We start from the raw sequence: 17,258 nt of genomic DNA, 5'->3' as shown, positions 1-17,258 counted from the left end.
AGACCTAAGCTCCTTGGAGGAAGGGTGTAATAAATAAACATGAAATATATGCATCGTTTTACATGGAACTTCATTTGACACTTTGCTGCTGAGACCTTCTCAGAGATCTTTGCATTCTGCTTGGTTTCTCATCATCTTGAATAGTTTAGACTCATATGCAAATTTGGCCACCGCCCTGCTTACCCCTAACTCCAGATCAGTGATGTAGCCGCAAATTCAGAAGGGCAGGCACTCTCCATGACAGCCCCCATAGCCACATCCACCCTGACAGCCATGCCCCATGGCCATGGCCACCCCAATGGCCACACCCCTCACCTAGATAGATGCCACAATGGGGGAGGGGGGTTCTGTTACAAGAAGTCAAGGATCATGTACTTGCTAGCGAATGTACTAGAATGAATGAAAGGGAATGCCCATTGAAAGGCACTGGTTCCTTCCAAAGGGCCATGGAATGCATTGCATTTCTGAACGGCCAACAACCATTAATAAATTCTATTCATTCCTATGGCCATTTGAAAGGAACCAGTGCATTTCAGTGGATATTACCTGTCTTTTGTTTTAGGATGTCCTGACACTAGTCCACTATAGGACTTGCACACAGACGGTCCCAGGTTCAATCCCTGACAGCATCTCCAGAAGGGCTGGGAAAGTCAGTGTGGGCAATAGTAATCTAGATCAGTGTTTCTCAATGTTTTGGAGTCATGGACCGGTACATCCTTCGTGTGCAATTTCCCAAACCAGCAGTTAGTAAAGGGTTCATGCCCCACCCCAACACCCAACCCCAGCCCCCCCAACAATTTTGGGGCAGTAGGGGCCACCATCGGGAGCCCTCTGGAGCTCATTTCCAGGCAGCCCTCGTTGCTGGATAATGTTCATTTGAGGAAGCTAAATAAACGTTATCCAGCAGTGCAGGCTGCCTGCCTGGAAATGAGCTCCGGAGAGTTCCCCCAGGCTACATGGATGCCAGGCCCCACCCCTTTATGCGTGGCAGGCCAGGAGCCTCATGGACCAGTACGCAACAGCTCATGGACTGGCACCGGTCTGTAGACTGGCAGTTGAGAAACACTGATCTAGATGGACCAAGGGTCAGGCTCAGTGTAAGGCAGCTTCCTATGTTCCTAAGAGAGGGAAAATGGCAACAAACAGTTGGAATAGCAAGAGCAGCCCATGATTTCCACGTAGCAAGCCAAGGGCTTTGCATCCCTGCTGAGACCCTGGAGGGAGAAAAGTACCAGGACAATGTCCCTGCCTGTCCTTGCAGCACGACAACACCACTGCTCCAGATCATTTGTGAACCAGTTAAAAAACAGGGCCCCCGATCCTGATCCCATAGGAACACAGGAAGCTGCCATATACTGAGTCAGACCATAGTTCCATCTAGCTCAGTATTATCCACCCAGACTGGCAGCAGCTTCAAGGTTGCAGGCAGGAATCTTTCTCAGCCCTATCTTGGAGAAGCCAGGGAGGGAACTTGGAACCTTCTGCTCTTCCCAGAGTGGCTCCATCCCCTGAGGGGAATATCTTACAGTGCTTCAAGTCTCCCATTCATATGCAACCAGGTCGGACCCGGCTTAGCTAAGGGGACAAGTCATGCTTGCTATCACCCTTGGGGGAACCCCACTCCCCTCCCTTATGGGAACGGAACTGCCCAGTTCCTGCTGCTCTTATTTCCTATTCTTCAAGCAGGTCATAATCCCAAGAGGCCCCTCTCCTCTCAGTCCCCAGACTGCAGTTACCATCGCCTTCCAACTGCTGGTGGGACTCATCCAACTCTGCTCTTCAGCTTAGCCTCTTCTACACTGGTAACAATGGCTGCCCTTCCACACACTCCTGGTGGCCGTGGTGCTCTGGAGACAATTATCTCTCGCAGAGGCAAATCAGGGCTGAAGAAGCCCATTGCCCGAGGAGGCAGATCTGCTGCTCTCAGAAAAGTGAAGAAAGCCAGGAGTGCAGGAAAGTGTTCCTGGCAGCAGAAACGGATAGTAGATTGGACTACTGCAATGCGCTCTATGTGGGACTGCCCTTGAAGATGTTTCGGAAGCTTCAGCTGGCCCAGAATGCTGCTGCAAGGATGCTTGTGGGCAGAAGTCACTTCACGAGCATCACACCCATCCTGCTGCAACTTCATTGGTTCTCCCCTGAGTTTACAGGCCTGGAGGGACCTGATGGAGTGAAGGAGAAATGCTAGGCTCCAGGCCAGGGGGTGGCTGGCTGCCAATCCTTGCTCTCGGCAGGATGGTAGAGTTTGGGAGGGGCAGTCTGATGCCGGGGGGGCGGGGTTAAGGCCTCGTTTGAACTCAGGCCCATCTGAGAGTGAGTTGTCCAGCAAACCGTCCTGTCTTTTTCTTGGAGCAAGTTTTCCAGCTCCGGCCCTTCTTGGAGCAGCGAGGCAAGTAACACCCAGAGCCTTTACAGACAGGGCTTCCAGTTCCAGCTCATGGAGTATCCGGCCAGTGAAGCCACTTCAAATTAGACTTTAAGCATTGGGGAAGCAGCCCCTCCCCTCTCTACTCCAAGGTGGGTTTTTTTGGTAGATTCCCACACAGCTCGCTTCCATGTTTTCCTTGTGGCCAACGGCTTCCTAGAGGAGAAGGAATGCCACACTTTGTTGGAAACCCTTTTTTCCAAGGGTTTAGTAATTAAAGCACTCTCTGTGATTTGGCTCTGTTGAAGTCCACACACAAACACACCCCTGCTTAATTGGTTTGTAAATCAGACTGCCTGTTAGCCATCAGCCTTGGCTTTCTATCCCCCCCCAACACACACAGAACACACACATACACACGTCCCCAGCATGTGTCAGCCCTCCTGCAGCATTGCCTCTGCAGCCCCGATCCCAGCTTGGGATGCATGCAAGGAAATGTCCACTTTCCGCAATAAAAACTGCAAACCCTCCTCTCCGATCTCCCCCCTCCAAATGCTTTCAAAGAGCAAGAAGCCTGAAAACTACCCCAGGGTCAAAGGCAAGGCAGCTAGGCAGCTTGGTTTTTGCATTCTGTAGGCATGACTTGCTCTTATCACGTAAATATAAAGACTGACGTCAGCGCCTTGCAGCAGATTTTCCAGGAAACTTCGATAAAATACAGGACTTTAAAATTCCAGATATAAACTGGGATGAGGTGAAATCCAGAAGGAAAAGCCTGATTTGTGTGTGTGGTGCTTCCAAACACATCGAACTGACCCCGGTGAGAATCCAGCTTCAGTGAGAATACACTACCCAGGGCCGGCTTTTCTGAGGAAGCAAGAGACGCATTGCATTGGGGCGGAAGGTGCAGAGCGCCACCCACTGGGCTGGGAAGGTGCCGCTGCCGATGGAACTTGAAGAAAAGCAACAACTACCTCCCTTCCGGAGGAGATTTGGGGTATAGCCCCTGTGTGGGAAAGCTCCTGGCAAGCAAGCAAGCAAGCATGGACACAACCAACCACCAAAGCAAGCTTAAGCCCAAGAAAAACTTGTGCAGTTGTGCCCACTCCTTGCAGTTTCCAACACTCACCCTGGAGCAGAAGGGGAAAGATTCCCCTAGAAAAATTTAGTGGTGCCTCTGGTGTCAGAAAAAGGTGAGGGGGAGGGGGGCTAAGACCCCTTCAGATGTTGTTGGGTTTTTTTGCTCCTAGAGCAAAATCAAAAACTGAGTGACCACAGCCCAAGGGTATCTCATATGGGACAGTCTTCTGGTGGTGTGTGTATGTGTCATGTGGGCTGGCCTGATGTTTACGTGGGGTGGGGTTGCAAGTGCCCAGCTCCAGATTCATTTTAAAGCAAATGGCATGGGGCAGCGTGGCGAGGGGTGTTGTGCTTGAGGATGACTTGCGCACAAATGACTCTTGAGTGAACGACACACTGTGAGGGTGTCCCCTGCTAACTGATCAAAGAGGCACCTTTTAAAAGTGGTGATTGTCTTTATTGAGCAGGGGGAGAGCAACTGGCCCTGTCCGTCTCCAGCACAGCATCCGTCCAGTGGCTGTTGCTGGTGTCTATCCTGTTTTTGGTTTTTGGTTTTTTTTAAAGTTTGTGAGCCCTCTTGGGGACAGGGAGCCATTTAATTTATTTACATCATCTCTTGCCAACTGCTAGGGTTCTGTTTCTGTTGGCAAATTCGTGGTTGGCGACACATTAACGTCTATGGGGGTTAAAGGAACTGTCGCCAGAAAAAGACCCAAAAATAAAGGGTTTTTTTAAAAAAAATGCTAAAAAAAAATATCACAAGAAATCCTGTAATATTGGCAAGAGTCACCAAGAAGAATGAACAAATCGAACCTCTGGAGATTTTTTGAACCCCCCCAAAATCAATCAAAGGCATTTTAAATTGGCAAGCGACAGCAAGGTCTGCAAGGGTCACCAAGAGGAATGAGTAGATCGATCCTCTGAACCCCCCCCAAATTGCTGGAACCCCCCATCATTTAAAAAAAAAGCCCTTGCCAACTACGGATACTCAGGTCATGGTTGGCAAGACCTGTCACAATTTCCAATGCATATAGACTCAAAACGACAGTTGGTAAAACGGTGGCTGGCAAGGGATGACTATGAGGCTATTCTCACGATCAGCCGAAATCAGGCTATGGGAGCCTAGCCCAATTTCGGCCGATCGTGTGCTGCAATGGGAGCTGTGCGACTCCCAGCTGCAAACCTCCCAAAGTACCCCTCCCCTTAGCCCGCTCTTCCCGCAAAGCCCCTTAAGGCAGGTCTCACTGATCGTGAGACTCACCTCACTATCTCTGCTTTGGGAACTTTGGTTGAAAAGCGGTATATAAATATTTATCATATTCATCACATTCATCTTGTAGAGGACAGTCATACCTTCACCACAGAGAAGCTTTTGAGATGGGCCAAAGCTTACTTTGGGGTGCACAGCAGCCCCCGTGCCATATTCATAAGGGTGCACCAAAGGATGCAGCTCGAGTTGCTCCTGTCTCTCCCTCTCTCTCTCTCTCTCAGCTCTACCTAGTGAATGGCCAGCCTACAGGCAATGTGGCTCTCAAGTGGGGCAGGAGAGAAAGAAGCAACTCGGGCTTCCTCCTTTGGCACCCCATCTGACTTGTTAGGATGGGCCGCTCCTGGGTGGGAATTGTGCAGAGCAAAGCGTTTGGACATGACGCTAAAGCATCTTGTAAGGGACTGTCTTCTGGTGGTGTGGGTGTGTCCTTTGGGTGGCCCGGAACTCATGTGGGGTGAAAAGCCCCCAGTTCCTTATTCATATACTCAACCGTAGCTTGAGACCATAAGATGTTAAAATGTGCCTTGCTGAAATAGCACTTTAGACCAGAGACCATCCAGGGACCTCATGAGAGGGACAGTCTCTCCCCAGCACAGGAGTGCAGACTCAGGGGGATCCTATGCTTCTTTGGCCTGGAAGGGGTACATCAGCTTCCCTCCCTTGTCTTGTGCAGTTCAGTGTCAAACAAGGGGCTGCTGGGAGCAAGCTGCCTGTGTTGGCCTCCTCGCTTCTCTGGACGGTCATGCAAGCTGCACATGGGAAAGGGGCTTCTTACGTTCCTCTAAAAATGAAAAATAACCTCAAGAGAGGTTGGAGAGGAGAGCTGGTCTTGTGGTTGCAAGCATGACTTGTCCCCTTAGCTAAGCAGGGTCCACTCTGGTTGCATATGAATGGGAGACTAGGAATACTGTAAGATATTCCCCTCAGGGGATGGAGCCACTCTGGGAAGAGCAGAAGGTTCCAAGTTCCCTCCCTGGCAGCATCTCCAAGATAGGACAAGATTTTTATTTTATTTTTGATAGGACAAGATTTTTTTATTGAACCAACAAACTACCAAAGCATACAGTAGGCTGAGAGAGATTCCTGCCTGCTACCTTGGAGAGGCTGCTACCCGTCTGTGAAGACATTACTGTCTAGATAGACCAATGGTCTGACTCAGATATGTGGCAGCTTCCTATGTTCCTATGCACTATAAAAACAGAGCTGCAACTATAGAGAATCACAGACAAAACCCCTGTCACTAACAGCCTTCTGAAATAAGTAAGTTTTGACTGCATGTTTAAAAGCAGCAAAATTGGGAATCTGCGAGCGAATGAACCATCAGAAGAGCGGGGGAGAAGCTGGGTGGCCATCGCCAGATCAGTGTGGAGGACACATGACTCGTCCCCTTTGCTAAGCAGTGTCCACCCTGGTTGCATATGAATGGGAGACTAGAAGTGTGAGCACTGGAAGATATTCCCCTTAGGATGGAGCCACTCTCAGGAAGAGCAGAAGGTTCCAAGTTCCCTCCCTGGAAGCATCTCCAAGATAGGGCTGAGAGAGATTCCTGCCTGCAACCGTGGAGAAACTGCTGCCACTCTGTGAAGACAATACTGAGCTAGATAGACCAATGGTCTGACTCAGTATATGGCAACTTCCTATGTTCCTATGAGGTCCCTGCCTATCTGCCCTCAATCTTTGGATGCTTTGCTGGGATCATCATCCATCCAGAACTCTCTTGTTTTCTGTCCTGTGTGGTGGCGGGGTCTAATAGAGGGCTTAGTGGGTGGCCTGAGGGCTTGCGGGGTGAACCTAGGTTTTCTCTAGGGGGATTCACTGCACAATGGCTCCCTCGCCTTCTGCCTGCCCCTGGCTCCCCTCAAAGCTGCTCTCAGGGCTCAGACAAGGGGATACAGTGGTCAGCTTCATCGAGTTCAAAGACTCAGAGCACCAATGGTGAGCCAGACATCATGTTGTGCCTTTTCTATGGAGATATATGCCATGAAGGAAATTGGTTCACCTTGATCCACCAAAGGAGTACATAGATTGCATCCATACTGCTTGCATAGGAGAGAAATTGCCAGCTCTGTGGGGGACTGAATGCCAAGACTCTGCTCACCAGAACCAGCCAGACCCTGGCCTATATTTAGCCCAGCTGCTTTCTCACTCCAGCAATAAATCCCCTGGGCCCAGCCTTACTCCCCCACCTACCCACCAGCCAGGTGCCATTTCACACCATTCCTCTGCCCAGGAGTGATGTGGCCCCATTAGCACCTTCGGATGCTGCTTAGCAAAAACATGTGAAGTCTGCCAAGCAGGACCAGGCTTGGGCTGCATTTGGCAATGACAAGGATTCTGTTCCCGGCCCTGGCCCATCCCCCTGCCTCACTGCGTTGACCCCATTCAGGCTTTGGAGGGTGCACAAGTCAAACGAGGTGAAGAGCCTCCCCTCCAATTCCCAAAGGCCTCGTGGGAAGAACAGAAAGTTCCAAGCAGCAGAGAGGTCCGTGCTCCTGACACACTGCTTGCAAATGACCGTTCGCTCTTCCTTATCCAAGGGCTGCATCCTGCAAGTTGTGATTTGGGGTAGAGCAAAGGTCCTACCAGTTACCTCCTGCATTAAGATGGTGATGTGGCTAGGCTCTGACATGTGTGCCTTAAGGGAGAGAATATCTCCTCATGCTGCACCTGGCTCACCTGGCCAGTGATGATGTCTGTAGGGCAGTGGCAGCTGCATCTCAGAGCCTTCTTGTGGCTGTCTTCTTTGTCACATCACATGCTGAAAAGAACCGGGCATTCAGGCCTCATTGCAGCCTCTGCCTGCCTCTTGCGCTTCTGTGACAGACCCATTGTGCCTCCCCTCTTCCTCCTCCCTCCCCCCCCATCCTGCCACATACACATCCCCACTTGATCCAATTCTCTGCTATGCTCACGGAGATGGAAAGGAGTAAGACACTGCCCTGCTCTGAATCCGTAGTCCTAGTCAGTTGCTAAGCAACACAGCATCAAATGGAGTTCACCCAAATATACAGAGGCAATTTCTCAATTCCTCCTGCAGATTCACAGGTCTTCTCCTGCATTCTGCACTTCACAGCTTGCCCCTCTTTCAACTCATATCTCCTGAAAGGTGGCAGATAGCTGGTTGCCACCACCAGTGTGGTGCCTTTGAATTCAGTTGCAAAGCAAATCGTTGGGGTTCAGAAAAGCCAGTTGTGGTCTTCTGCAAGGAACCAAGAATGGCTGCCCTTTCCATGGACATCCAAGGCAGCACTTGAAATTCTGAAGGGGGGGAAAACAACTGGAAGCCAGGAGCACTGCATGAGGAAATGGTCTTTTGAGAACATCAACCAACATGAAAGGGAGCTAGCTGAGAGTGATATGCTAGACATGAAAGTCTCAGAACTTCCAAAAAGCTTTTTTGACACAGCACCTCCCCACCAATGCATTTTGCCAGAGGAAGGCTTGCTGGCCTGGTCTAGACTGCTCTGCAGCGCCACCATTGCAGATGGCCGGGAAGTGTATTGTAGACAATGGTGGCCATCTGGTCTCAGAGAAGTGCTGACTGGCCTGGCTCCTCAGTCTGTCACTCTGACTTGTCCGCCTGGTCACTCTGTTGGAGTTTGTGCTGCCCGCAAATGCCTAGAAGTTCAAATGGCTACTGAGCTGATGGTGCTCCTACCTGGATGCCTCCAGGCCACCAGCGCTCACCCTGTGGCCCACTGGCCAAGTGAAAGCCTCAGTCCCAAAAAGCTGCTCGCCCCACACCCAGACATAGACCTGCAGTTCTTAAGAAGAGGCAGCAGCTGTGTCTGTTGCAAGACAAGGGTGTGGGGAGACTTTGCCTGTCCCTGCTACCACTTTGGGCTCCATGGCCAACGTTGCCTCCAATCCCTTGCCTCTGCTCTCTGGCTGGCTCCCTGGCTGCTGGGGGATATTCTGCCTGCTGTGGCCTCCCATTCTCTTGCAACGGCCCTTCTTCTTGGCTTCAGCATGTGGGTGTCAATCATCCGCAAGGGCAGTGTGCTCGCCATTAGCTTTGCTAGGGCAGGTGCAACTGTATGCAGAAGTGGAGGCACACCTGCTCTTCTGTGTGAGGTGCTGCTTGGTCCACCTGCAAGGGTGTGTGGTGCAGAGGTCAGGCTGTGAAAGCAATTCAGCAAAGCCCATTGCGATGATGGGGGCTGGCTGAACTTCAGCAGTCGGTGTCCTCCAGCTGCTGCATGGATTCTGCTGTCTATTTCCCTTTCCTGCAGATTCCTAGGAGACTGAATGGGGCTGAACAAGAATGTTCAGGCAGGATGGCAAAGGCCCAGATCTACTAAGAAAACTGCAGTGTGATGGCTAAGACACGAGCTTACACTTTGAAAATCTCTGCTTTTCTATAGCCCTTCTCAAATGGGCTGAAGAAAGTGTGTGTGTGTCGGGGGGGGGGTTGTTGCATGCTACTGCTCTTACTTGTGGTGACTTCCCTGTGTGCACACAGCCAATACCTGGGCAACTTGTGTGCATGTCGGCATGTTACACACAGCACCCAACGACAGGGAGGTTGGTAGTAGGTATAGTGGGCAAAAGGCCTTTCCCCGTCCATATTCAACCCAGATGGTTTCTGACCACGTGCTTCTTACTTTGGGGGCCGACTCAACTGAGCAGGGGGGCACTTTTCATGAAAGCTTTTGCAATCTGCAAAAAGCATGCCCTGGATTTTGGGGTGGGGAGCTGTGAGCAGGAACAAAAGCATTTGTTCTGGCTTTGTAGTGTTATGTAGCCAGATCCAATTGGCTACCCTGTATTGTGACACCACAATGTTCACAGTATGATCTGTGATTGCCTGAGAATCAGGAAGGCAGACAAAAAAAAAAAAAAAAACCAAAAAGCAGGTCAGGCAAATGAACAGCCATGAGCAGGCAATGAATGTCGAGGGTGGGCATGGGGGTGAGGAGGGAGTTCAAGAGATTTACCATCCCTTAAAAGCCTTTCCCTCCATGGCCCAAATGTTGGCATGTAAACCCTCAATACAATCCACTTATATGGATTTATGCATATAACACAGTTTTCTCCTGCCTTTTCTCCTGCAAGAGGTCCAGGGTAATAGACATGGCCCTCCCTCCACATAACAACCCTGTGAGGTAGTTTAGGCTGCAAAAGAGTGACTGGCCCAAGGTTGCTCCGAGCATTCTGCTGGAGTTCAGATTTGATCCCATCTCTTCCTTCCAACAGGATATCTACCCAGCCTCCTTCCCTCCCTCGCCATGTCTCTCTCGCATCCAAGCACAGCCAGAACTTCCATGTCAACACGGGGAGAAATGTGTCAGTTGGCATTATTGATTTCCTTATCTGTTGCTGTTGGTGGAGCAGCAGATTAAGGTGCTGCTGTCTTTTGTTTTCTGCTAGGAAAGGGTGGGACAGCATCATTCCAGGCAAGGCAGATGCTCTGACAGAATTGTGTCCCCTGCTCCTTTCCTGAATTCAAATGAATTCAGAAAATGAATTCAAAGGTCAGATCCCCTTTGAACTGGCAGTATGGCCAACACAGCCCCAGAACTCCATGGACTCATTGACATACGTATTGGTTCTGGACCCACAATTAGGAGCCAATAAGAGGAGAGATGCCATGATAGGTACAAACCCTCTGCCCTTTCTAGAAGGCCTGCACCTTGTTCCCTGCTGCCCATGGCCAGGAGCCCATCTGTGGTTTCTCACTGGCTTGTACACTCTGGCACAGCCTGCTTACGCAGGATCCATGATGGAACTCCTGGGAACTAGCATTCAAGAGGAGAGCTGGTCCTGTGGTAGCAAGCATGACTTGTCCCCTTAACTAAGCCGGGTCCACCGTGGTTGCACATGAATGGGAGACTAGAAGTGTGAGCACTGCAAGATATTCCCCTCAGGGGATGGAGCTGCTCTGGGAAGAGCATCTGAGGTTCCAAGGTCCCTCCCTGGCAGCATCTCCAAGATAGCCTTTGCTGGTCAATGGCCGAATAAACTTCTATCTATCTATCTATCTATCTATCTATCTATCTATCTATCTATCTATCTATCTCCAAGATAGGGCTGAGAGAGTCTCCTGCCTGCAGCCTTGGAGAAGCCACTGCCAGTCTGTGTAGACAATCCTGAGCTAGATGGACCTATGGTCTGACTCAGTATATAGCAACTTCCTATGTTCCTAAGCTCACACGCTTCTGTTCTGCCCACCTGGCACTTCTAGAATGGGTAGTGCCACTGGGCAGTGGAGCAATATGTGCAACATTGTGCTTGTAGTGCTAAAGCCTCTGGTACTGATTGGTTGAATGCGTGTGATGACACAGACTGCTCCATTGCTCAGGGAAGGACACCATTCCCTTTTTGCATTTTAAATTTGTATTGGCTTTTACAATAGCTTACAATTAAGTAAATATTGGCTTCCCGCTTACCTATCTGCACGGTTCACATTAACTATACATATAAACCATGGCTATAATAATTCAAAACATAGATACTCCACACTATTATTACTACTCGGTTTTACCCAACCCAACCTACTGTTATTACTATATTTCAAACCCTGCTGAAAAGTCCGTATTAGAAAAATAGTTCTTTAAGTAAAGTAAAAATGGTTCCCAATCTTCGTTGAAAGATTCCAAATTTTCATCCCTTATAAGTGCTGTAAGCTTTGCCATCTAAGCATATTCCAAAATTTTTATCAACCAGTCTTCTTTTGAGGGCATTTGGAAGGACACCATTTCCAGACCAGTTTCAGTGAGGGAGGCGAACATCATCTGACTGGGACTTGCAAGGAGGCACATTGAACCCAGTGGAGCTGTCCCAAGAGGTCAGGAAGTTTAGTGCCAGAGAACCCAGAAGCAAAGAAGAGGCTGAGGGATGAGTAGAGGATAAGCCCCGAGTTACTTAAAGTGCAGGTAGAGAAGGATATCTGAGGAAAGGACCATGGAGGCAAGAAAGGTGTTTATCAGTGGCGGGCAGGGGGATGTTTTTCAAAGCACTTAACATCAGGAAAGACTTGTGCTATGGGAGAGCAGGGAAGAAGAATGCGAGGGAGTCTTCCAGTCATCTTTGCTGGTCAAGAGAAAGCTGTGGACCATTTTATCCGGGAGAGTCGGAAAATGAGTGGCAATCCTGTGCCTGGCCCAGGAAGCCGACCCTGGAAAAGGAAGGCAGTGGCCCAGCGCCTTCCTCTCTGCTTCAAGGGATTCTCCTTTCCTGGGCCCACGTGAGGCCACCTAGGTGAGACCTCCAGGAGGGGGCTGCTCCTCCCTTGTGGCCACTTTGATTTCTGGGCGGCAGTAGGGGGACACAAAGCGCCCTCTAAAGGCCAACGTAGGGGGTTGAATGCTGCAGATCACACCCCCAGCCCACACCGAAATGCAGGCAACTCGCCCATCCTTGGAGCCCCCCCCCCCTTTCCTTTTCAGACCTCAGCCCTTTTGCAGACCGGCAAGAGTTAACGCTCTCAGATATGACGTCAGAATGCCATTGATTTGCCAAGCATGGGCATGGGCGTGTTGGGGTGGGGAGGTGTGCCCAATTTCCCCCCATTCGGTTTTTGCCTTATTTCTCTCCCCGATTACGGTTTTTTTTGGGGGGGTGGGGGCAATGTTAAGAAAAACGCAGCTGTTGCAACAGTGTTATGGGGCGGCGCAGCTTTACTCTCACTAGGAAGAGAGGCGCCGGTTTCCATGGTCTGCATGCGGAGGGGGTCTCCTCCCCTTCTCTCTCTCTCAGTCCCCCCAACAAGATCCCTCCCAATCATAACCCGCCGCCTCCGTCATCTGCAGCTCCACAAAGACCCCAAGCAAAGCGATCCATCTGGCCATTGCAACCCTTTTCTAAAAATAGGGAAGGGGGACCCAAGCAAGAGCGCGGGTGGGAGACGAGCCTCTGAAACGGCCTCGCTCGCTAGAGAACTCTTCTCCCTCCTGCCGACCAGCCTCCCTCCCTCTCCCCCCCCTCCTCGCAGATCGACTCGACTCTCCTCCTCCTCCTCCTCCTCCTCCTCCTCTGCCGCCGCCTCCTCCTCTCTGAAGGTGGATAGTAGGAGCGAGGAGGCAACATCTGCAGGGCTGGATGGCGAAATAGCGGCAGCAGTAGCGGCGGCAGGAGGGGGCGCGTGGTGGGGCGCCCAGGGGACCGCGGGCTCTCCCTCTTTCTTGGCTTGCCCCCTCCCTCCCCCCCCACCCCCCAGCAAAGACTGATTTCACGTTTTGCTGAGTCCATTTGAGGGCGTTTATTTCCTTCGCTCCCCTGGGATTTTCTCCGTTGCCAAAGGATGCCTCGTTGAGAAGAGGAGGAGGAGGAGGAGGAGGATGCCGCCGCCGCCGCCACTGCTAGATGCCAGAAGAAGCGGAGGCTTGAGCCGGCACTGAGCGCCTTGGGGGATCGCCCCCCCCCGTCTCTGCCCCCCCCCCTCCCCGCCGCCTCCTTTAAGCGCTTCCTATGTTTTTCGCAAGCAGCCCAGCCGCCGAGCGAGGGGAGTGCCCGCTGCCCCTGTCTCCCTTTGGGGAGGGTGCCTGAGAGCCGCTCCTTCTCTCCCCCCCCGCCCCTCCCTCCCTCCCTCCATGCTGGTGGTGGAAATGTGGAGACTCCAGGCAGACAGGCTGAGTGGATTCGTCTCTGCTTTAGCAGCTCTTTGTCTCGCCTGCTGTGCTCAGAGGTAAGGGACTTCTGGCCGGGGGGGTGGGGGCGGGCTGGCGGGCGGGCGGGAGCATCTCCTGCGCTGCTGCTGTTGCTGCCCTGGCGGCCGGGAGGCACAGACTAGGCTGTGCGTGGGCGAGGGGCAGGACGGCTGAGCTGAGCCGACAGCACAGGCAGGCAGGCGCCCCGAGGAGCACGGGAGCCAGCCGACTGGGCAGCGTCGCCTGGCCAGGCAGGTAGCAGCAGCAGGGCCCTCTCTGTTCGCCCCCCTCCCCTGCTGCCCCGTGCAAGGCGCCCCCGGCCGGGCCACTGGAGAGGTGCGGCCGGAGCGCTTCCCTCACGGCCGCCGCCGCCGCCGCCCGCGGCACACGTCGGGAAGGCGGCTGTGCGGACTGGATCGCTCCTCGCTGCCTGCCCGCCCGTAGGAATGCGGGCGCCCGGGCAGCGCCTGAGGCTGACTGAGCCGGCCAGGGTGGGCTCGGCGCTGTTGGAGTCGTCGGGGAGAAGGAGGTGATCCTGGCCTGCCCCCTCCGACTGGAAGAGAGAGGCCCGCAGAACTTGTCCTGCGTCCAGAGCCAGGGCAGACAGACCTGACCGCCACCTGATTCAGAGGCAGCTCATGCCGTCCCCACCCTTCCAGTGCCTCTCAAGCCGAGAGGCAGCCCCTGTTTTGACCAAGGCTGTGATGTGAGGGGGGAGGGATCCAGAGACCTCCCAGGAAGGGGAGCCGGGAGCCAAACAGCTTGGTGCCCAAACCGATCCCATGATTGGCGACCTCTTGTTTCGCCTGTCTGATCCTCTCCTGGGAAATGTGTGAGAGCAACCCTGCTTCCAGGCCTTGCGAGAATCAGTAAGCAAAGTGGAGCAGTTAGCCGAGATCAAGCTGCGGGGTTGTTGCTTGGGACACTGGCAAATCCTGCAAAATGCAGCCCTCTAGCCGTTTTGGAGAAGGCTTCCTCCCACCACCACCACCCAGTGACAGATCCACCAGACCTAAGACTCCCCAGGGTCTGGTCTCAATGGAGCCCTTGGAGACCGCGTCAGCCCTAGATGCAGAGTAGCTTCACCATCTCACTCCAGGCCTTATGAACCCAGCCTGGACCAAATCCAGACCCTGGATTAATTTCCCAGATTTCCACTTGATGCCTGGAATATGAATCTGGTTTCTCCAAGTGAATTCCAAGTTGGATTGGGGGAAGAAGATCCAGCTCTAAGTCAGAGAGCATCCAAGTTTGCCAACTGTGATTTAGAGTAGGATAGCAAGCCTTTCTCTCCAATGAAGCATTCTGTGCAAATCCAGAAGCTTGTTAAAATGCATATGACCCAAGGATATGCATCTAGACCATTGTTATAAACACGCATGCAGGGGGATTCTCATCAACAGCTCTCCAGACATAGAACTTCTAGCTGCATAGCTACAGCACCCTGTGTAACCAGAGTACAGACACAAGCATGTATGAGCTGGAAGTAGAAGGCAAAGGAGGAAGAGCCCTGCTAAAGGAACTGGCAGCTACTATGAGCTGTTTCTTTGTGTTCTTCGAATGGATGCCAAAACCCAACAGCTCCTGTTGATTTACTCTGATCCATCCAAGGGAAAAGGCACCCGTTAGCAACCCAAGGGCTCATCTTCCACAATCCTAGCATGTCTCTGGTGGTGTGTATCCAGGCACACTTGTGCTGGTGCTGCCTGATGCTTGGTTCTTGCTTGCTGCCACAGGGCTTGCTCTGCAGTGGCCAGATCCTGGCCTGGGAGTGTGTTGGCCTTTTCTCCAAAGGGGAAGCAGCTCTTGGGCTGAGGCCAGGTCTCAGAGTGGAGATCAGGACACCCAAGCCCCAAGGCTGACTTGAGTGAGGAACTGGAGGCTCTCCTGCAGTCCCCCCCTGCAGTCTGAGGCACATGCTGCCTCCCCGCCCCAAGTTTGACCATAACTGCACACTGCTGCTGCTGCTGAGACCCGGTGGGCCACCTCCTGGTCCAGCCTAGATAGGATCAGCACCCCATGTTCTGGAAGGTGGGACATGACACTCCCACCAGTCCTGGCTCTCCCACAGGTCATGCTCCCACCAGGAGAGGCCCCGACCCTGGCTGAGTGGACAGGTGTCCTGTTGCAGCCTCCCCCCCCCCGAAAGTGGGAGCCTCTGAGTGGCGGCAGGAAGGCCTCCTCCCAGGTCCTCCAGGCAGCGGCATGTAGCCTCCTTCCACGGGTTGCTGGGAGGGGAGGGGGGCCTGCAGAAGCTATGGGTGCCCCAGCTGCGTGGCTCCCTTTCCTCCCCCCATGACGCCCTCGCAGTCGGGTCCCCAGGACCATCTGGCAGGTCTCTCTCACACACCTCTGGGTGATGGTGATGGGGGGACCCCAGACCCGAGATGGAAGGCAGCAGGCTTTGGAGCAGAGGCTGGTTGCAAAGATGGAGTCTTCCTGCCTCTAGTTTGTAAGGGTTGCTGCTCTGCTGAGCAAAGAACATCCATTTCCAGAAGCTCTAGAGCTTTATAGATGCCTTGAAGTGGGAGGGGGGAGTGAGCGAGAGACAGAAATTGAGAAAACACGGGGGGGGGGAGAATAAAGAGAGGCAAAGCAATGTGGGGATATTTGGAGTGTAAAAGGGAAGGAGGGGGGTGTGTGGATTGGGTGAGCAAGGCAGCCTCTGAGCCAAATGAAAAATCTGAGCACGTGATGGATCTTCACGGCAAATGTGTATTCTGGCAAAGGCAGTGAACAGGCTGGTGTTGGGCATAGCAGAGAGAGAAACAACAACGGCAAGGAGGATTTGTATAGGGGGGAGAGAGATGGAGGGAGAGCGTGCGCACATGATGTGTCTAGCAAGTGTGCAAAAACATGATGTGAACTGGGAAGAGAAGATGCTACCCGGTGCAGAAGGCAAATGGCCGAGGAAGCCCATTGTCCTGGCACGGAGGCCTCCTCGGTTAGATTGTGCTGGACAGGTCGAGGGAGCAGATCCTGGAGTTTTCCCAGCTGGGCTGGGCCTTGCAGCCATTCCTCTGTGTAGCCCTTGTGCGAGTGTAAGGCAATGGGAGAGAGACTGCTTTGGCATCTCAAGTGTGCAAGAGAAAAAGCAGCCGCAGGGAACGAGGATGCCTGTATGGGCAAAGCCCCTTTGGTGATCGGAGGATGAAGGGGTGGGGTTGGCGGAGAACCCAAAGGGTGGGCTTGACCCCAGGCTGCCTTGTGGCTGCTGCTTCATCTCTCATCCCAGCCCACCCCCAGTACCTCCTTTTCGCCCTCCCAGCAACAATCTCCAAGGGACAGGCCCTGGCAGAACCAGCATGCTGTGCTCTCACTCAGCACATCCCACACCCAGGGACTCGTCATCAGGCACTGGGATTCTTGCCCTCGGACGGTTCCACCGGCCTGCAGGATAGGTGCTTGTGGTTGGCCAGGGTGGGCTGTGTCACGTGGTTGTGTGAGCTAGTGGTGGTGACCAGGCTTTGTTGTCCTTTTCTCTTCCAGCCCATCCACTGGGAATATTTCGGTGGTAAAGGAAATTGTGGACAAACTGCTGAAAGGTTACGATGTCCGCCTCCGGCCTGACTTTGGAGGTATGCTGATCCACGTTTTCTGCCATCCTGGGGGAGAAAGAGGCCCTGAGGGCCACTCAGCAGCTCAAGAAGCATAGCTGGATTAAGGAAGTAGTACAGGTGGCACATTACTTAGGGGGTCCCCCGTCCATATGGGCCCCCACCTCCTTCCCCATCCACTTGGCTCACCTGCCACCTGCCTTGGTGAGGCTTTGCACCTGCTCCACCCAACAAGGCAAGGGGTCCTTCTCAGCCCTGCTTTTTCCCTCCTGGCCGTCTGGAAGTGTCTCCAGTGGGTGAGCACATTGAGCGATGGAAGCTGGCTGGCCCCTGGGCCCCTGTAGTGTGCAGGGCCCCATGGAGGATGGACAAGCCCTCCCAAAGCAGGAGAGGGGTCG

General features: G+C 52.9%; 1 protein-coding gene across 2 annotated transcripts in view; it reads left to right on the top strand.

Annotated features, from left to right (window-relative positions):
• The first annotated feature begins 12,699 nt into the window (after positions 1-12,699).
• Positions 12,700-17,258, top strand: part of LOC128335294 (gamma-aminobutyric acid receptor subunit beta-4) — a 73,335-nt gene continuing 68,776 nt past the window's right edge. The window contains exons 1-2 of one of the 2 annotated variants that reach the window (XM_053273306.1): positions 12,700-13,341; positions 16,793-16,881. In XM_053273306.1, coding sequence (XP_053129281.1) covers positions 13,247-13,341; positions 16,793-16,881 — 184 coding nt within the window. In that variant the 5' untranslated portion in view covers positions 12,700-13,246. Of the gene's footprint in view, positions 13,342-14,903; positions 14,977-16,792; positions 16,882-17,258 lie in introns of those variants that run through there. The other variant, XM_053273307.1, reaches the window with a different exon arrangement.

This window comes from Hemicordylus capensis, chromosome 11, assembly GCF_027244095.1.
Source record: "Hemicordylus capensis ecotype Gifberg chromosome 11, rHemCap1.1.pri, whole genome shotgun sequence".
Lineage (NCBI taxonomy): Eukaryota > Metazoa > Chordata > Lepidosauria > Squamata > Cordylidae > Hemicordylus > Hemicordylus capensis.
This window is presented reverse-complemented; position numbering and strand designations above follow the sequence as displayed.